We start from the raw sequence: 21862 nt of genomic DNA, 5'->3' as shown, positions 1-21862 counted from the left end.
TGGAGAAGGATGATCAAGAACATCAGCTCCACATAGAAGTGGGAAGAGAGGAAGAAGTAGTAGAATCTAAGAATGCAGCAACATCAGATATGCTCAAAACTCCTGTCACTGACAAAAAGGTGGTATTGAATTACATAATTGGAATGGCATTTGTTACTCTTAGTGAACGAGCTAGTTTAAGTTATAATGTTTCACCATTTTGTAATGAACATAGCACTTGTGAATTTCCCCTTGGGATTAATAAAGTATCATTTTTTAAATGAGATTTCTGCAAGATTAGATGGAGAAAAAAAATCCTTGGAACCCTTCTCTAATATCTTTCTCTCTCATTGTATGGAGTTTCATTTCAATCCACAATATTCTGCTGAGCTTCAACGTTTATCTTGCGCTGGTGCTATGGCGATGATTAATTGCCAAGCCTGATTTGCCGTAATCCTTGCTGGGCTTATTTCAACCAGTTATGGTGTCACCTTCTTGATCTAAGCAAGGCATACTAACTAAGCATGATTTGTGGAACTTCCCCCTCAGCACTGGGACATGTAAACAATACCTGCCTGCAGAGAGGACAAAACAATGTGCCTACCCAGAATACTGGTGTCTTAAGCAAAAACCTGCTCTAATTGGGAGTTCCAGCAACAAAAATGTTTCAAGGATGAGATGTACCACAAATGTAACCGGTTTCTCACCAAAAGAAATGCAGGACACGATGTAGCCATAGTGTTTACAATGCTAAAATCTTAATTCAGCTTTTTGTTCTCTTTTTTGTTCCCAGATCTTCACAATGACTTTGACCAGTGGGATTCACTTATTGATGGGAAAGATGAAAACCTTATTCCAGGCACCAATATTCAGCTCCCTCCAGAGCACAATACAACAGCACAAGACTACAGTGTCAACAAATAATCACAATCTTTCAGTTAGCCAAGCAGCACAATTGTGATTTTTTTTTTAATAATGTTTTTAAAATGTGAAATCTTTTGTGTAAATAAGATGGAATCTAAATTTGTCATTCACAAAAAACTAAATACATACAGGAAACAGTTTGGTCCAGCAATTACCCAGTGACATGATGGAAGCTCTAGGTCTGAATTTTAATATATATGTATAGAAACAAGGCATAGATCAGAACAGTGCTGGTAGCTTTCTGCATTAAGTTAAATTGGTATTGTTAATTTCCTCAGCAACACAATGCATCAAAGTCTGACAAGAAGCTAAGCAAAGCTTAGTATTTGGATTTTCTTAATTTATTTGTTGCACCTGCTATTTGCTACCTAAGCCTAATACGCAATTCTAAATACATAAACGTGTACTAAAGTAGACTTGTAACAATACATCCAAAAATAGCACACTAAAAAAGAAAGGATTACACCCAAACCTACAGTCCATCTGTACACTGCTTAAAAATGAGACCCTTCTCTGGTTCATACTGCACAGTTGTGAACCTCAAATGATGGCTGATTTCTGAAAGTGCATTGAACTATTTGATTTTATTTTTAATCATTTAGCATTAGTCAAGCCATAATAAATAACTGATTTGACTTAATTGGTAACCATGAGTACGATATGTGTGCTTTGTATGTTTGAATTATACTGGATGTTCATACTGTGGGTAAGGAAAAATTAGGGGCATTAAAACACTCCCAAAAATAGTTTAAAAAAATTGTAACTGGAAGAGATTTTTTTATATTTAACTATAAACTTACTCATAGCACAAGTACTGATATTTCATAAATGCTTGAAATTATACAGCAAAGGCAATGAAAATATCGTAAACAAAAAGACATACAGAAATCAATCAATGGAGCAATTAATGTGGGACTGTGGCAGGGAGTAAAAACAAGTCTTTAAAAGTCCATTTTTGACAAGTTTTAGTTGTCTACATTTTATCAGATGTGTGCTTAAAAATTAACAACCAGGTGAAGTCAGTGATGTGAAGAAGAGCAGCCTCTTTCAATTCCTTGCTTTTACACATGCAAGCATGAACAAGGATCACTGCGCTCTAACCATAGCTGTAGTTTGAAGGTCACTAGTATGCTTTTGTCAATTTCTGTCTTGTATTAAAGACATTTTGGCCAACTTGCGATGGCACTGCTGGACTTTGACCGGAATGCTTTTCTTTTTCAGCTGTCAGAGTTGTGAGTGTATAATTTAGGTCAGCTGCTAGATGGACACTCACATTTTCCACTAGAACACACTGCTGTGAGCGAGAGCTAATCGATGGTGGACTCAATGATTGCAAGGCCGCTGTTGTGGCTGGTTTGTGCCAAGGTTGATATTGTCCTCCACTCTGCATAATGCTCAGAGCAGATGATACTAGTCTAATTGTTCAGTAGGACACCCATATCCAACAAGATTGGCAGCAATCCTGAATATTCAAGCTTGAAAATATACTAACGTGTAAATATGACCACTGCCAAACTGATAAGCAGCAACAGTCGCTTCTTTGAAATCACTGCAGATGTCTCTTAATGCTACCACAAATCTGAACACTCGGGCCGAACTGTCAAAGGTTGTGCTTTCCACAGGCCTGGCCGTAACTTCATTTGAAGCGGTGTCCAGTATATAGTGTTAAATCCAGTCCATTTGTGGAACGGCACTGTGGAAATGTCATTCTGCTCAGTGTCACCTTGGAGACATGTTGGCCAACAGAATACCACAATTTTACACTTTGCATGTATTAAAGAAAAAGCATACAAACCCATACTTAAGTTAGTGCTCTGGGTGTTGTCTTCTCCAGATGTTACGGGAGTGTAGGAGGATAGCTGTGTGTGTTACTCCAGCAGTTAGGTGCTCTTAACATGCCAGGTTATGAATACACTTTATGCGACTTCAATTTTGTTTTTTCATCCAGTTAACAAATCTACATCAGTCTAGGAGTTCTGCCCCAACTTTTCTAGAAGTCTCTGCAAAAGAACTATCTGCCCCCTACCCTGCACTCAAAAAATGCTTTCTCATGGATTTAATTCAACACAAAATGTAAACAGTGCATAATAAAAATGAAAAGCAACCAGTGTAACACAGTGCTTAAAAAAATACAAAATGAAAATATTTCATAAACTGACTGTTCATACAAAATGTATTAAATATACAGACCACAGTGATGCATTGATAATCTTCATTGCTGACAGCGGAGGTGCTTGATTAGGAGTACGTTACCTTTAGACACTTTAAGCAATGAGGGGGTCAGTGATGCCTTAACACAAACCACATGCATGGTGTACTTTTGCCCATGTCTTTAGGTGAGAAACAAAGGAACAAACCCAGGAAAGATGAAGAGGGAAAACAGGTTACAGAGGAAGATAAAGGAACAGATGAGAAAGGAGGGCTAAGTAGGAGTCAACATTCAGAATACGCTCAGCTCCTTTTTTTGTGCTTGAAACTGAAGAGACACAAACACAAAATGTGGCTTTAAAAAGGAAGACAATCTTCTATCTTGATGGTTCACTACAGGCTGTGTGCTTCTGCCCTCAGTCCTGTCAAACCGGAGGCCTACAGTACGATACTAAATCATTCAGAGAAGCCTGCATTTTGTATTATTCATCCCTGTTTGATTAATAACTATTAACAGAGATGCCAATGCATAGATAAAATTCCACAAAATCTAATTTATACATTCTACTAATTTCTTTGAATTACTGCAAAGTATTTTATGCATTAAGTTTCAAGAGCAGCGTTGGCAAATTTTGTTAAGTGTTTTATAGCCAGTTTACTGGGTTCGCTGGTGACCCCCAGTACTACATGTTGGTTTGCAAAGCCAGATCATCATCACAGAACTTTTAACAGCCAATGTCTGCCCACACAAAGCATGATGCAGATTGGCACAAAATGTTCCAAGTGGGTGACTGAGCAGCAAAGCTGTCGGTATATGAAGTGCACAACCAGCATCAGTTTTATGTAGGGAAATGAGAACCAGCGAGATGACACACATTACGACGGAGCCGTTCCAAAACTGAATGCAGACCTTGCATGTATGCAAACACAAGAAAAGTCGGTTTTATTTGCATGTGCACGCATCTGCCATCACATCATGCACGTGGATCAATATATGCAATTGTGTGGTTATATGTATTTAATCCATGTGCTAGCATTTCAGTATACAGTAGCTGTATTCAAATCATTCTCTCCTAAAAAGGCACATAATTTACAGTCATGTACCACATTGCATCAGTCCTATTCCCACAAAGAGACCACCATTTTTTCTAGCACTGGCATTCATTGCAGGGGCCTGCTGTGTGTGGAAAGCTTTGAAAATGAGGCACTGTTCACTGCTGTGCTCTTTACCTGTGGCTCAACCACTCTGTCCACTGTGTGCCCCTGACATGTTCTCGCTTACCTACTGCAGGTCAAACAATGCTGGCTGCATACTTCACGTTCCACAGTGTCCGGAAAACACTGCAATGCCATTTCAGGCAGGTTTGTAGTCAGATTTGTACCCAACAGTAATAACTGGACCACCAACACACATAGTGAAACATCAGCAATTGCAAGTGTGACATTTATTTTGACGATTATTTGTAAGTTGTCTGCTGAAGATGGACAGTGATTCACATCTGGAAAACAATGTTGTGGATAGCAGGTCTTTATTGTTTAAAAAAAAACAAATATTAATCATTTTTCTGAATAGAATTTCAGAGTTGCAACAACATGGACATCGGAAGGGCAGCAATTAGTACAAAGAGACTATGAGCGTGATGGGCACATAGATGAAATTATTAAAGCTTTAAAAATACAATACCAATTGTTGTTGGCTGTGGCACTTCATGTTAAATTATTTTCTCTCTATAGCAGTCCACACCCCCCTCCCCTCAAGATAGGTTAAGCTGATTGCATCACACAACCAATCACTTAAAAATGATTACCATGAGATGAGACTTGTTCTTGGGCACAGCTGACCAGACATTTCTCTGACTTGTGTCTGTGTGAAAGTGCATTTTCTCTATAACTGAGCTGGCCACCAAAAGTGACAATGCAGCCAGATACATGACAATATTATCTTAGAAAGGCACAGTGGTTAACACTGCTACATCACAGGTCAGGTCACATTTTTGCCCACAATTATTGGTTCAGAATAGTTGTCAGACACTTCTCTAGCCATCAGGGACATTTAAGACCACTGAACTTGAGGCAAAGCAAATTCAGTGAAGCACATGCTGATGTGTTCAAAAGTCAGTCACATGCACAACCTATTAACTCCCACACACCTACTGGACTCTGATTACAGAAGGACTCAACGAATTCCTACAAATTGTTTACTGGACAACAGCAGCTGTACGCATGGATGTCATTTTGTCTGTGTACGCAGGTAGATGAGAGATGGACCTTTAAAACATCTGAACTCTCCCTCCTCCTTCTGGCACTCTGTGTACCCTTCTCTCTTGCACACAGTGTTTCTACTGTAGACAAAAATGACTAAAAAAGAACAAGAGTATCAGGAAAGGGTCCAGCCAAGTGTAGATTGTGTTCTAGTAGCCAAGCTTGGCAGGCTGACTGAAAAGAAACAAATGTGAGATACCCCAAGATGTAAAGAAAGCAAAGCTGACAACAATGGACAACAATGATCTGTCTTTAATACGATCATAAACAGGAACTCAAAGCATAATTTTGAATTAACTATTCAGGGAAAAGAAAGCTACCAAAAGCAAGAGGGGCTCAGCACTGCACACATCACCTCTCATTATGAAACATGTTTTATCATTGAGCTCTTTACATTTCAAAAACAGCTTTTAGACCCATTTCTTTGATGAATTCCCACATATTTCGTAATTGTCAAACAATGAAATCAGAGTTTCATGGAAAGGGTCAAGGTTTATCTCAAGCCCTTAAAACATACTACACAAAACAGATGTCAAATAAATTTCTCTAAAAAGTGTAACAAGATTTTAAATAATTTCACAACTAATTTCAAAATAAATTCAAAATGTACATTAGACTAGAAAAATATCAATATATTAATAAAGTTTTTTTTTTTTTTAATGATTATTACATTAATAGTTCTTAGAACTTTACACTTCTAAACTTTGATGGGTTGGAGAAGGGGAATATATGAGTAAGGCATGGAGAAACATACAAATGCTTGCTAAACATAAAAAAACCACTTGATCCAAGAACAAAGTACATGCATACATCTTCAAAAGAAGGAAAAAAACCAAACTTTTACAGATGTTTAGTCTGAAGTACCTTCCAGGTGACTTGTTTAGGTGTTTTCGGAACCAAAGTCAGCAGCTGCACAACCAATCTGCGTCAAGTCAGTACTCAGTGATGTCACTTCTGGTAGCACCTCCAGTGCCTGATCGTCACAAGGGGCCTGTTCATCCACATTGACATCTGACAGCGGTGCAGTTATCTCCTCTGAAGGACATTCTGTGAAAGCACAAAATTTCAGATTTTAATTGAGCAATGCAAGTTGAACACAAGTTAAGAGTAGAAAGGTGCCCCACACTGCCTAATTATTTGAAAAGTTCATACTAGGGCCATTTTTCTGAGTGTGGGTGCCTGTTTAAAAACTATTCTTAAAATGCATTTTCCCAGGGGTCTTGACTGTAGGGTACTCGCCCATGTCACGAGTTAGGCAAGATGACATAAGATAATGTAAGAATTTAATCATCTTCTGTACGTGTGACAAAACTACAGAGTTTGTCTAAAAGCAGTTACAGCCACCAATAACATTCTATTTTTTGTGGTTATATATGTAGCTCATTTTTTAGCTTCCTATGGTTTGATGCACAGTTGGTGATTCAGACTACAATACACTTAAACAGTTCAATTCAGCTCATGAGCTACACAGCAGTGACGACTCCTGCTTCCTCCCAATACCAGCATTCTGGGCATAAATCTTTATGCTGCCAACATCCATTTGAAGATTAGCTCTTCTGCAAGATTGTCATTTGCATGTTGAAACAAAAGGTACGTTACCAACATACAAAGGAACACTGAAGTGCATCTTCAGCTATTGGAGTACAAGTAGCCACCAACTGCATGTCGTTTATCACGCTGCGCCAAATGCGGGTCCTTCATACAAGTACAGTCACCCACCTAACGAAAGTGATGGTGTTGTATGTCATAGGTCAAATGTTTGCTCAAGGTCAGGTTGCAGAGAGAACTGAGTCTGGCTCAGTATTAAGTGGAGTTCTGTATTTTGTCTTCAGTGTGACTCGTGCTGAGAACCCATCTTCACAGAGGTAAGTTGTTGGAAATAGCATTAGAAAAAACTTCATTTATTTTTTTCTTAGTATACTGCCCTACCTGACAAAGTGAAGTCAACAAGTGGGGTGGAGGCTTCTGTGCGAAAACAGATTTAAAGCACTGTTGCAAGAAAGACCAACAAGGCTATCATGCTCTCCGTCTCTTAACCAGCCACAGCCTCGTCAGTGTCAAACCAGTTGCACACGGACGACAATATTCAGCACCTGGCTCTCCACACTTGAGGTGCTCATTACCATCAGTAACCACAGTGATTGGAAACTCCCATCTTCTCCTTTGTTCATATTGAGGGGAAATGAATCGAAGATATTCATGAGAGTCACAGTTTAACAGTTCAGTTTGCCTGGCCTACATTTTCGAGTTTCCAATGGTTGATTTAATTTGGTCTTGGAATTGAAGAAAGTCAACAGTTTTCTTGAGAGAGATAGATTGATACTTGACTAAAAATATCAGCCAAATATGCAAAACACACACCCAAGTCACTGAAACAATTTGCAGATTCAAAAGTCGAGTTGCATAAATAAAGTTTACCTCATCCTGTAACTAAAGACACAGGAGCTCCTTGCCTTGTAAAACTTAACACTAGAATTACCAGAGCCTACGAAAAAACTCGTATATCCGGCCCACCTTAAATCGCTTCTTAAAACCGTTCTCACCTCTCCGCCAGCGTCTTTTGTCATCTAAATGTACTGATAAAGACAAGCTGCCAGCAGCTGGCTATTCCATCCCCCCCAACGACTTAGAACGTAAACAGGCTTTTCCCAGCTCTTGCCTTGATTGATTATCTGGGAGTGAAGTGGAGTTTTAGAGTAGAAATAATAAGATTGTTATTTGAAACACACGCATTTCATATGTGTTGCATTTCTACAGTAATCTGTGTAAACACATTGTTAAAACAGAAACGTGTTATATATTCTAGTAGCAATTGACAAAATGTAGGCATAAACTATATAATGTATGAAGCCTGAAGTCCAAATATCAAAGAAACACTTTCACAAAAGGTACAAAAAAAAAGCCACCGCCAAAAAAACCCGTTTTAGTGTGAGACATTGATATGAATTAACTATCACTGCTTCCGTGGCGTAACAGTATCAGTCGCTGACTGGGAATCAGAAGGTCATGAGTTCGATCCTGCACAACTCCCATTTGAAAAGTGTTCTTATTTTCACTATTTTAGAATAAAAAGATACATTTGATTTCAGTCTGTAACAGCTGGTGTAATTTATGATATTTGTAAAGGTTAGCTTTATTTTTTTAAAATTCACTTTTCATTGTCTCAGTCGCATTCAGGATCCATCCCTACCGCCCCCCACCTGACACTGCTGTTTTCACATAAAGACGCGCTATAGTTCTGCAGTTTATCACGATACATACGACTGCGCGTTTTTTTTCCCCCAATATTGCCAGTCCCCACGTGTTGCTGTATGCTGTTTCTTTTGTACTCCAGGACATGCAGAGGAAAGCATAGTAAAGAGCAGTAACTTCAGCGCTATATGCAATCATCAGACACTCCCCATCTGATGCTGTTTTCACATAAAGATGCGCTAAAGCCCTGCAGTGTACTTGTGACTGCATTGTCGTACCAATGCTTGCGAACTGAAGTGTCTGCATGCACTTTTCGTGGCATTATACGTGTATTTTTTGAGCATGCCCATGTAGCTCAAACACAGGAACATATGTTGATGTAAAAGTATAACAAAACAAGTGCACTTTTATTCAAGACTATAACCGAAGAAAAAAGAAAGCAAGTTACAGTAGGCGGTTGATATGACAGCTTGCATGGTGGAATGCTAAGAACTGCTGATTTCCATTCTGTGCTATATAACTTAACATTTGAATCTGATGATTGCATATAGCGCTGTCTTGTTTAGTGTGCGCAAGAACATGCAGGTGGCCAGTTGCTGAGTGCTACAACGCACATTTTAAAAAAAAGACAAATATATGTGACGTTTTGAAGAAATCATTTTATGACGCGAATAGTACCAATCAGAAAACATCGTCGAAGTAATGCAATATTATTTGAAAACGAACAGCGTCAGGTTGGGTGTGAAGTTATACTGGCGCTGTTGGAGTCAGATCAGAAGCTGAATAAGCTGAAAAAGCTCCTGTTCTGACTCTAAGTAAAAAAGCATGAATTAATCAACAGAAATAACCGCGATTGACATTTTAAAGTTAACGATTTACAGTGCATACCAATTTATAAATTCAATGTTCGTTTGAGGAAAAAAAAAAACACTTTCTTCAAAGCTGGGAATCAAACTCGCGTCTCTGTGGCACAGTAAGGCAGTGGTGCTCCAAGTCAGCAAACCGTCCTTATAACTTATTTTTTTCAAGATCCATAACACACAGACAGACAGAGCACTGCATAATACAGAGACAGACAGGCAGAGATATACAAACAAACAGGGAAGGCACATGTACTGAAAGAAAAAGCACTGAATAAGCTCACCCGCTCTAACATCACCCCTCCCTCCGATCTGGCTCTCTAAGTAACAGCGCAAGTACAGACGCAAACCAAGTGTAATAAAGAGTCCTGGTTCGATCCCCACTCACTCCTATATTTGCCGTTTTCAGTAGTAAGCTGCTCTTTTTGTTAATATTATACAGTACACACATGCACTTGATTTGTTATATAAGTTATAACGACAGTTGTTCATGTTAATTGCAGTCTCAATTGTTAAAAAAATATTTTAAAAGGAGCATCCCACATGAAAATATAACGATCTCATTAACTGACAGTGCATACCAATTTACAAATTTTATGTCAGTTTGAGGTTAAAAACAAAAAAAAGTAGTAACACTTTATCCCCAGCGGGGAATTGAACTCATGTTTGTGAGGCAGAGAAAAGCTACTCGGTCTGAGAAGCAAATCTTAGCGCGCTACGCCACGGAAACTGTTATATGGTGTGTGAAGCTTTTGTGGAAGTGTTTATTTGATCTTAGGAACTCAGGCTTTACACATTCTACATTTTGTAACATTTATTACTAAAATATGAAAAAAAGTTTGTTTTAGCAATGTGTTTACACAGATTACTGTAGAAACGGAACACGCATGAAATGCAAGTATTCCAAATAGAGATCTATTATTTCTATTCTAAAACTCCAGCAGTTCAGTCACTCCCAGATAATCAAACAAGCCATGAGCTGGGAAAACTTAGTGAACGTTCTGCGACGGTGGGGGATGGAATAGCCGGCTGCTCGCTACTCCTCTTAATCGGCACATTTAGAAGACAAAAGAGAGGTGAGAACGGTTTTAAGGTGGGCCGGATCTGCAAGTTTTTTCGTAGACTCTGGGAATTCTAGTGTTAAGTGTGTAACAGAAACTGCTGGGAATCATTGCCCAGATCACACATCGTCACGAATACTGAAAGCGAGACAGCAGAGGATGGTCCTCAATACAGCTGACGGTTCAAACAGCCTTGTCTAAAACATTCTTCAGTTTTTCTTTGCTGCTAACGGCCCTCCACGTTTATAGGTTAAGCAACAAGCCTGCTGTGTCTGCCTTGCATCACACAAGCTCCATCAGTACTTCATCCTATGCATTTAGAGCAGTCAATCCCTTTCAAAGTACTGAAGGTAGTGTCTGAAATAGATGCAGCGGTTGCACAGCCAAGTAAAGATGTACAAAATGGAAAATTTGAATTGTACATGTCCATTATATTCAAACTCTCCAAAGGATATTAGGTTTTTCAGGTTTTCAAAATCTGCCATTTCTTTGCCCTCAGAAGACTCCACACTTGTCACTTCCTTTCCAGCTGTTCATAAAATGGTTAAATGGAGAAATGATGACATGGAAAAAAACAAGTTGTTCTACAAGGAGAGACTCTCCGAGAACCACGTCCATTCTCCATCAGCCAGCAAAAGTCACGTTCTCTCCTGTAGTATGCAGCTTTCTAGTCTTAGCAATGCGTTTGCATGTAGCATGGCTAGTTTCTGGACTCTAATAATCTGTCTGCCTTGTAGTTCTTAGCTTCAAAAAATTCCACCGGGTTGGTCACATGATCAGAATGTTGAGTCTTGACTTGGACGGCTTCAACGCCTCATCTGCTAAAACTACTGCGCCCATTAGGGTGGCAGCACATCCTTGAGGCCTGTGTGTGTGTGTGAATCCAAAAGCTAAATATTCTTTGCTGTATTTTCTTAACCTTTCAATTTTCTTTCACCATTTCTTTGTTGCTTCACCTATGGATCTGTCTTGTCTGTTGAAATCCAAGAATCTAATGTCTGGTTATTCCTCAGACACCCCTGGCACTGTATCTGGCTAGTTGAACTGAACATACCTACACATCAGGCACACACAGCATATTGGGTAGTGGACTAAAGGTGAAACAGCTAAGGTTCCTACTGGTCACAAGTGACATTTTATACACGACTGAGCCTAAAACACAATACAGGAGCATTTAAAATATAGGAAAAATTTTCAAATTTTATTTGCATCAATTTGATTGCAGGTGGATTTGCGGCAATAATTAGACAGCTTAACCTGCAAAACACTGATGGCCCACTGATTGGGAAGCACTAGCTTAGTCGAGAGTCATGAAATGATATACAGGTACTGTTCAAACAACATTTGTCTGGCTATATACAGTACAAACAATACTGCTGAACAGTCGTTTTCAGCATCCATGTATGATATTTTACAATGCCTAGGAGTGGGGAGGGTAGTTTACTGACCTCACGACTGACTAACTGCAATTGGTTTATTCACTTTGTTGCTAGCAGACCATATCCCATTTATAATGTTATGTCTATGTAAATTATGAAAATTCATCCCGTTTTACTGGGGGCTCAACCCTAATGTGTTTTTGGATATAAATGCAATTAACTTACTGTTAGTTCAATATATTTGTAAATATGAATAAGGGCACTTACCCTTAAACAAAATTAATATTAAAACCTTACTTTCTACATATCTTACAGTGCTTTATATATAAAATAATGTGAATTAGAAATAAATCGTCCTGCATTTTCCAATACAATCATACTTAAAATAAAAACCCTAGTGATCTACTTCATGAGGCAGAAGTACATAACCAGTACATTACTTGCACCAGATATTTGAAATATTAAAATGTGCGCTTTAATTTAAATATTTAGTCTGAATATTCTCAACTATAATTGAAATTTGCTGTTTTCCACCTTCTCCTAGAGGCCCCATAGAGGGACACATCCCTAACAAAGGATCAAAAATAACATTTATAACCACTGACCTTGAAATAGTCTAAAAACTATGCTTTCCTTTGAAAGATGTAATTTTTAACCTTCTAGAGTGCTAAGACCACCGGTAAAAAAATCAAATATCAAAACTTTCAAAATCATGATCAGCAATCTTGAAATAATACGACACTCCATGTGCCTATATTACTAATTCAAAGTTTGAGATGGAGCAACTTTGACCTCTCATATCCCATTAGAGGGAGGACCCCGGGGCAGCTGATGTGACATGCACACTTCCAAGTCATTTTGATCATTTTTGCTGAATATCTCTAATGTCAATGTGTATGCATCTTTATATAATTATACCTTAAACACATTTTTGCTGTGTGAAATTGGAAACTTTGTTAAACAAAACCATCCCATCTTTCCTGATCTTACAAATCCCTATGGTTGAAACATCAGAACAATCTAGACGAGAACAGGCCATTCAGCCCAACAAACCTTGCCAATCCTTTCTACTCAATTCCTCCAAAACATCAAGTCTATTTTTGAAGGTTCCTAAGGTCCTACTGTCTACCATACTACTTGGTAGATTATTCCTTATGTCTATGGTTCTTTATGTGAAGAAGAACCTAATGTTTGTGCGAAGTTTACTCCCAAGAAGTTTCCAACTGTATCCCTGTGTTCTTATTGAATTATTTTAAAAGTAACCATCTTGATCTACTGTACTAATTCGCTTTATAAATTTTCACTTAACACTTCAATCATGTCACTCCTTAATCTCCTTTTACTTAAACTGAAAAGCCTCAGCTGTTTTAATCTTTCTTCATAATTCATCACCTGTATCCCTGGAATGAGCCTAGTCTCTATTCTCTGGACTTTTCTAGCACTGCTAAGTCCTTTTTGTAGCCTGAAGATCAAAACAGTACAAAGTACACCAGATGACACCTCACCAGCGTGTTATAAAACTTAAGCATAACCTCCTTGGACTTGTGCTCCACACATCAGGACACTAAATAACCCAACATTCCGTTAGCCTTTTTAATTGCTTCTAAACACTGTCTGGGAGTTGATAGCAACAAGTCCAACTCTTAAATCTTTAAGTGGTACTTTTTTTTAGGCCACTCACTGTGTATCCAAAAATGTATTAAAAAATTAGGCAATGCTGAAAATGGGACCTTTCAACTAAAATTTCAGATAACTATCTTGGCTACTACTGTCCAAAAATCTGTTCGCATAACTCTGAAGTGGGTAGGGAACATGCGAGGCTGATATGAGAAATACATGGAATGTGTCTCACTCATTTCTCTCTATTATAAAAAAAAAAAAATTCCTTGCCTTGAAAGCAAAAGCAAGGCTACGACACGTGATCTTCTCGGAAGACATTTAAAAGACCCGCGAGACCAAAGAGACTTGCCACGGTGCGTCTCGCGGGGACCATAAACAGGAGACATTGTGCCAAGAGATTGACCCAGGACCGTCTCGCGATGACGTAGAAAATGATATTCTTACAAGACACGCCCTACTTACAATCTATCAAATAAGACAACAGGGCAGCAAAACATTCAGTCTTGTGAAGGATTTGAGCACATACAGATCCGGGGTCTCGGCGCATATAAAGCGCATAAGGACAATACGTTATAAATGAAATGTCGACGAATAAGCGAAGAAGAAAGTAGCGCGGAGAAAAGACACTCAAATAATAATCTAGGTGCATTTTCAGAAAATAAGGCAAGTAATTATCAGCCCGTAACAAGTGGAATTGAAACAAAGCACATCTAATTGGGCTCAGAATTAAAAAAAAAAAAAGAGTAAAAGAAAGTAGAACTTCATAAAGACGTTCCCAAACGTTGGCGCTATACACATGCAGAGCAGATTATGAAAAACACGTATGCGCGATTCAAATGTGGAGAAAGTTAAAGAATATGAAAGTAGGAAAATTAGAAAGTATAAAAAAAGAAAGTAAAGATCGCAGTAGCACAACAGAAATTAATACTCGAAAAAGGGAAAAATCATCACCACGGACCAGGTGTCATTGGAAAAAAAAAGCAGGACAAAGCAAGGTCAGAAATAAAACAGTAGAAAACAAAGTAAAACAACATAAAGAGGTTAAAAAACAAGTAGGCCAAACATATGCAGAGCAGGTTAGAGATAATTCAGCATAGGTTTCTCTGTTTGGAATTTCAGCACATACAAAGCAATCTACATCATCATCAGTTAATTTTTTTGGCAAAGTAAACAATAAATGCATGTGAGGTAAAACACGTTTTTGAAATTCTCCGACTTAAACTTCAAAGCCTTACAATATTTACATACTTCTGACATATCACCTGTGTCCATATATTCGATCTCTATTCGCCTTTTAGTTATTTCTCTGAGTAATACTTTCTCTTTTTTTGCGCTAATGCGATGTTTACCTTTTTTTTTTTTGGACACTTGTTTTTTTCTGCTTTTATATTCTGTATCTTGCTCTGCATGTGTTTCGCGCCTACGTTTTTTTGGGGTCTTTTGAATTCCAGTTTTCATTATCTCTAACCTGACAAAGTCATTAAACACATGTCTCACTGACCTCATTTAAAAGAATCAGCATATTTGGACTCGAAAGATTCCAAATATTGTTTTTACAGAAGTTCTGGAATAAAAGTGAAACTAATGAAATAGCAACAATTCAAAGAAAAAAAAATCTTAAGTGTGTCCGGAAAACCAAACACAGGGGTTGGCGAGCGAAGCGAGCAGGGGCAAAGCCCCCTAGTTATTGATAAAAATCAAAACTGTAACAAACAATATAAATGATTGGCAATGCACTGCCACTGATATTGCAAAATGCCAACTATTTTAAGACTGTTAAAGTGAACAGGTAATTCATAATATAAGAAAAAGCATACCCATATAGGTGTCTTGTATTTCAGATTCTAATTCAGTGGGATTCTCTTCTGGCAATTTAACAAGTTGTTCCTGAGAAAGAAAAATATCTTCTCAAAAGACATTTCAATTAAATGTATTTAACACTTAATGGGTTACTCTAGGACTTCTGTTAAATGCATACTGTAAGAATATATGTAAATGAAAGTAAGTATCTGACTAGATAAAAACCTAAAACAATTTTAAATGTTGACAGCGAGTAAAAACCAGAAACTGAATTAAGATAACCACCACTGGAGTTCAACATCAGGGTTTGGTCAGTTCAACTTAAAATCCGCATCCTTTGACACAAACTTTAGCCAACAGTTAAGCATGTCCTGTCACAGGAAAAACAAAATGACAAAACCCGACATTTTTACACCACTGTAAGAGTACTTTGTGAAGGGAAGAAAAATTACACTACATTTTCTTGCACTGAAGTTTCTTTTGAGACTGTTTAGGCACAGAGCTACAAAAGGATGAGAAAATAAGAGTACTATGAAATTAAATTAAATTTTTAGTATGTTGACAATACCGAGGGAGGGGAAAAAAAAAAAAATCACTTAAATTTACAATTTCCATTTCACGTCTTAATTCTCTCAAATTGCATTCTTAATATTTCCTCAACAAATATGGATATAATTTTGGAGGTGCAATAATTTTAACTCATATATACTTTTAAATGTTTAATTCAAAAGTAGATGTAGAGTTTCTTTCATTGCCAATTAGCATCTCAAAATAGGTTTTTATAAGTATTTTTCTTTTTTTTTTTTTTATACATTCTGATAGATGGCCAGGAGCCCTGCCGGGACACCTGGAGGAAGGAGAAACCAGGAGAGCAGCACTTCTTTTCCCTGGGCACCCGGACGGTCCTTGATCCCTGGGGGATAGCACTTCCGGGACACCAGGAAGTGCTGACAGACCACGGATGGTTTATGCCCAGAGTGCTTCCGGGTGCAAGGGCAGCACTTCCACCACACTGGGGAGTGCTGCCGGAAGTTCGTCAGGCACCTGGAGCATATCCGGAACAAGATAAAAGGGGCTGCCTCACTCCATTCGGAGAGCCGGAGTCGGGTGGAAGAAGGACGGAGCTTGTGAGACAGCAGTGGAGGGGGCCGAAGGAACCAAGGACTAGACATTGTAAATAATTTGTAAATACTTGTGTGAATACACGTGTGTGTTGTGGACACTGCGTTGTCGTGTCCATCTGTGGCCAGGCTACCTCTTACAACATATTTCTGGATCTGCTCGAGAGGGTCATTTCCAAATTTTTACCACAAAAAGCTGTGTTACCATTTTATATGCTGATTATAATCAACTGTACTGTGTAGTTTTTAATTGTGCTCATACAGGATAGCTCACATGATCACAATCTTCCAGTGCTGGAAAGACTTCATTAGTAGCCAGATTACCAATAAAGAAACAGGACACCTCTAAATGTAACCACACTTGCGCATACATGTATACCATAGAGACAACCTTAGATCATTATTTCACTAACCAATTGAGTAAACCTGAAAATTTGATTTTCTTTGGTTGTCAAAAAGTTGTCCATAAAGGTCAACTATGACTTCAAGATAATGTACATGAAATAGAACTTTAAACATTAATATATCACAGTTATGCACATTAAGCAACACATTCTGCTAAATGTGTCCCATTTCTTACCATATCTTCTCTGATTGACAATCCCTCATGTTTTGTTGCAAAATGTTTTTCCACTGGAGACACCTGGGTAACTGTAAAAATGATCAATAATGAAGAACTGGAAAGACTTAGTGACAGGACAAATAATTTGTATTACTGTATGGAATAATCGCCAACTTTTCCCCCATTGGGGTAAAATATTTATACTTTAGCTATATATAAATATGAAGTCCATGAAACATTATTGATGTAGCACGACAAAGGCATTTTTAAAAACTTCTAAAAAGCTACCATCTTAAACTCTTATCTACCAAGCAAGTAGTTAAATAAGCAGCTGTACTGAATTAACATTTAATAAAACTATGAGTCAATCTTACCTGGTAGTGATGACACTTCATAGTGTAGATTGTCAATTTTTAGACTTGTGCTTTGTACACAGTTAAGAATAAACATTGTAATTTCATCTTCCTATTGTCTTAATTTTTTGTCTATGTGCTTGCATAAAAAAAAAAAAAAGGAAATTACCTTGACAGGTATTATTGCTACTTGAAATAGTTTGTTCATTTGAATCATCCTTGTCATGAGCAATCTAATGCAAAACAGGAAAAATGCATTTAATTCTAATATGTTAACATAAAAGCAATGTTGCCAAATACTTCAACTTCATTCTAGAATGAAAATCGTCAAGATGTCCTTTATTAAAAATTTCTTTAAATCAAGGAAAAAAAATAAAGCTCTTTCAACATCAGTTAAACGAAAATACAAAATTTATTATTTTCTTGAGAAGCATTAATGAGAAATAACCCAAAGGGTTTTCTGTAGGGGTTATATTGTTAGAGTAAAATTAAAACAGCCTCTGTAGCACAAAAGGTTTCTTGCCTTCAAAATTGCCTCTAAAGAATTCAATTTTGAAAATTAATGAACCGGAAAAAAAAAATACACCAACCTGCACAATCATTGTTGACAAACAACTTTGCATAGGCGTATATTCGTGAAATATTTGCTAAGATCTCCTCAGCAGGTTCAAAGTCAAACAATGAAACAAAGATGACAAAACCACAATCTTCAAAACTACTATTGTCTCACTGGTGTCTACAAAAAACTCAGCAATCACTTGCAAAGCTTTAAAATCGAGCAGTAGTGATCTGTATTTTAGAATGAATAGTACATTCAAACCACCTGCATGCATTTCTAACCCATTATCTGTAATGAAAACAAGAGCAATTTTCATCACCCGAGTTAAGAGTACAACAATCTGCCAGTATACACTAATTTTTGGTTCAATAGGACATCTTGTTTACAAAGTTGAAGTCAAAAACAACATAGCTGAGGATGACAATTAGATGGATCAAAGATTCATGGGAAATGAATGTTCTTAAACTGTACTTTATGATGCATCTACTCCATTTATTCATCAATTTCTTTATAATCTCATGAAAATGAAGGAACAATTGCATATTTAGACCAAATACTTAACTATCTGTGGCTAAATACAGCTTGCCTAAATTATGAAATTGTCTAAAAACCAATCTAGATTTCTGCAATATATTTTGGTTTCTGTATATAGTATGAAAAACTATGATTCTCTTAGGTCAGTGGTGGGCAGAGTCATTCCTGGAGGGCCACAGTGGCTGCAGGTTTTTGTTCTAACCCAATTGCTTAATAAGAAGCACTTATTGCTCTAGAAACACTTCTGCTTCATTTTAGTTGTCTCCCTCATTAAGATTTTGAACCCTTATTGCTTATTTAAGTCTTAAACAGCTGCTTTCTGTTTTTAATTGCTCCTTATTAGCAATAAGATGCTAATGACAAAAGAAACCAGCAATTATCCATTTTGCTTGTTTCCATTTACACCTGTGTGAATTTATCGTGCACTATTTGGTTTAATTAAATACTTGGAAGGAAAGAGAAGAGAAAAAAGTGAAGGATTGAGAATTGCCCATCTGTTTTACACTTCAAAGTATTTGGATGATATCCTTAGAATGGGGAAAAAAATCTAGGATATGAGAATGACTTGACATAGCAGAGTTAAGGCACTAATAAGCCATGAAATGTAATTATTGGCAAGGACTGTTTTCTAATTAAGCAACTGGGTTGGAACAAAAACCCATGGCCACTGCAACCCTCCAGGAATGACTTTGCCCACCCCTGTCTTAGGTAGTAGAAAGCTTTAAGTTTGCAAATTACAGTACTATAAGTATGCAGCCCAGTGATCCAAAAAAGTAAGTCTGTCTTTGACTGCTTGAACACAAGTAAAAGGTCCTTTAATTCTTACTTGAAACACTGTTGTAAACTCAATCTGACTTAAAGATTAACTGCATTCAGAAATTTACAGGCCTTTATTTCCTGACCAGGGTAAGATTCCCTAAAATGCTGCCACAGTAAGTACCTCATTACAGTATAAAAACAATTCAGACTCCCTGATCTGGACTGTTATACTGTAAACTTTACTCTGAAACCTTTGAATGGTGCACTAACAAACTTTGCAACTGGTACCATTTATCCTACTGGTTAGGGCACATGCATTCAAACCTGCAATTGAGGATCTTGTCCAGACAAGGGCAGAGGAGACAATTTACATAAGCATCAAGGTTACAACTGCTATTACTATGTTGACATATTTTCATTCATGTCCAATAATCCCATGATTCAAACTTGTTTTGGGTGAGGAGGTATTCTGCCTATGGGCACTTACTCCAGTGCTGAATCCCTAAAGATCATGGCTCAAAGGTGGTATAACAGCACACATACAGGAAAAAAACAGTGTTGTGAAATGTGTACACATTCCATACCCGTATAAATGACTGAGGATTTTTAAATTTTCTCCTGAAGGCCACTATGCTGTTATTCTTGTGTGGGCCACACTGCAGTTCACTAGCCTTTTACCCATAATGAAGTGGAAGAGGATGACAAGAAGATGGAAGAAGAAATACTTATAATTGAGTTACCAAAAGGAGGAGACAAGGACTTCATCAGATGGGTCTGGATGCATGAATGAACTTTATTACAAATGTTTTCATAAAGGTGTTGTATTTTATAATCAACAAGTTAACCATTTTGATTATCAATAATCAATGAACAGCACACAACTGAGTTGCCATGTTTCCATTCAATTCAAACCTTAGGCTGTTTATTAATTGTGTTATTGGTTTTCTAATTTTATTTAGTGCTGGGCAGCGATTCAAATTTTTTAATCAAGATTAATTGCACGATTGTCTGTGATTGACAATCACAACAATCACATTATGTGCAAAATTTAATAATGAACTGAAAAGTAGTGTATTGCATGTATTTGGTTTGTAAACACTTTAAACAAATAAGGTGCTTTTTAACAGCAGTGTTCCCTTTATAGAAAAACAAGTTACCCTCAGAGTCCACAGCCACGATCAACATAATAACAGGCACCTTCAGAGCAATGGAAAGTTAACATTTCTATATCTGTTTTCTTTTTTATCTGAACAGATACCAACAGAAACATTCTTTTATCAGGGAGCAGCATAAACAATCTGTTCAGTAGCAACTTATTGAGGGCTAATAATTTTTCCAAAAAACTGAGAAGCGCACAAAGCAATGGTTTCACACATAAATCAACATAAAACGTCCGTTTTGGTGGGCTGGCTGCCTCTGAGACAGATGCATGGGGGGGTGGCAGTTGCAGTGAGACGCAATATGGTTTGTACCTCCCGCCATCGTAAGTGTCCGTTCTCCCAGGCGAACGTTGCCATAGATGCATCAGCTACACGAACGTGTTCAGCACCACGATCAGCTGGGGACTGATGAGCTGAAGCCAGTACCTCACTTTCGTTTTCAATCTCCAGATCACTTGCATCAAAATTAAAGTCTGACAAATCAGAGTTGAAATCAGTGATATGAAAAGTCATCCATGGATTATTTCGCTTTGAGCATTCACTTTGGTATCTCTCCAAGGGCCATTTTAGAAGCTCTTTGCTACTCATGCATGCACAGGGAATCGAGGTCAAATCAACAAAGCTAACTTTCCTCCTAGCAAAAGCGTATCAAAAAGTGCTGTAACAAGAAGATCACTGATCTTTATCAATTGCTAGAGAGACTGAGGCTTTCAAAATAATAAAAATTGCATTAATTCGCGTTAATTAAACACGATAATGCATTAACTTCCCCGGCCTTAATTCCCCCCCCAATGCAATAGTGCTGCATCGTATATGAATATTCAGTTTTTACAGTTTACAATGCTTTCCTCCATAATTGGGAGTGGGGGAGCAGTTAAAAAAAAGCAGCACTTTAAACTGCATTCTCAAATATCAAATAATGAAGCCTTTCAGCAAATGATCACAGACGTTATTTGTGTCACTACTGAGACGAAGATTTCACACTACACCAGACATTATGAATCCTACCTGTTGAGGGTCCTGCACAATCATTTCTTTAAATAGTCCATACGCTACTGCCACCTTACAATTCATACACTGCCCCTAACTTATTATGGGGCATCTACAACATTTGAAAATTTACTGATAGTTACCCCACTGTTTCTACTCTTTCCTCACCCAATGTTTTCCAATAACTGATAGGCACATATTTAAAAGTAATCTTCATTAATGATAATTATCTAACTCAAAAATGTGTAATTATACCAAGTCAAGAGATTTTGTATAATAAACAAAAATCATGCACAAAATAATTGTCTTTAACAAACCTCTCTTAGGTCAGTTTTGGGTACACTTCTCCAAATATTCTGAGAGTCGACAATTGCTTCTGATTCTGAGTCCAACAGCAAAACCTTAAAATGATGTTTATATAAGGAAATTAAATAAACTTAATTTAAAAAAAGCACTACAAAAAAAATTACTGTACATTACTCTGATATTAAAGAATAAAAATCCTATCTGCATTTTATGAAGCTTTAACAATCACAAAAATTTTTTATAAAACATGTAGTTACCATTACCACTGCTAAGAGTAGGATTAAAAAATTATG

The 21862-nt window shown here is 37.4% G+C and overlaps 2 protein-coding genes across 3 annotated transcripts in view; one reads left to right on the top strand and one right to left on the bottom strand.

Annotated features, from left to right (window-relative positions):
• Positions 1–1543, top strand: part of pla2g7 (phospholipase A2, group VII (platelet-activating factor acetylhydrolase, plasma)) — a 52249-nt gene extending 50706 nt beyond the window's left edge. For both annotated transcript variants that reach the window (XM_028796800.2, XM_051924534.1), the window contains exon 11: positions 773–1543. In XM_028796800.2, coding sequence (XP_028652633.1) covers positions 773–903 — 131 coding nt within the window. In that variant the 3' untranslated portion in view covers positions 904–1543. The remainder of the gene's footprint in view (positions 1–772) is intronic.
• A 3804-nt stretch (positions 1544–5347) lies between these two features.
• Positions 5348–21862, bottom strand: part of LOC114648022 (tudor domain-containing protein 6-like) — a 37950-nt gene continuing 21435 nt past the window's right edge. Inside the window, 5 exon segments of the mRNA XM_028796799.2 lie at positions 5348–6360; positions 15243–15312; positions 16927–16997; positions 17431–17494; positions 21581–21664. Of these exon segments, the coding sequence (XP_028652632.2) occupies positions 6194–6360; positions 15243–15312; positions 16927–16997; positions 17431–17494; positions 21581–21664 (456 nt within the window). The 3' untranslated portion in view covers positions 5348–6193.

This window comes from Erpetoichthys calabaricus, chromosome 3 (assembly GCF_900747795.2).
Source record: "Erpetoichthys calabaricus chromosome 3, fErpCal1.3, whole genome shotgun sequence".
In the NCBI taxonomy this organism is placed as follows: domain Eukaryota; kingdom Metazoa; phylum Chordata; class Cladistia; order Polypteriformes; family Polypteridae; genus Erpetoichthys; species Erpetoichthys calabaricus.
The sequence above is the reverse complement of the archived record's forward strand: the minus strand, read 5'-3'. Positions and strand labels throughout refer to the sequence as shown.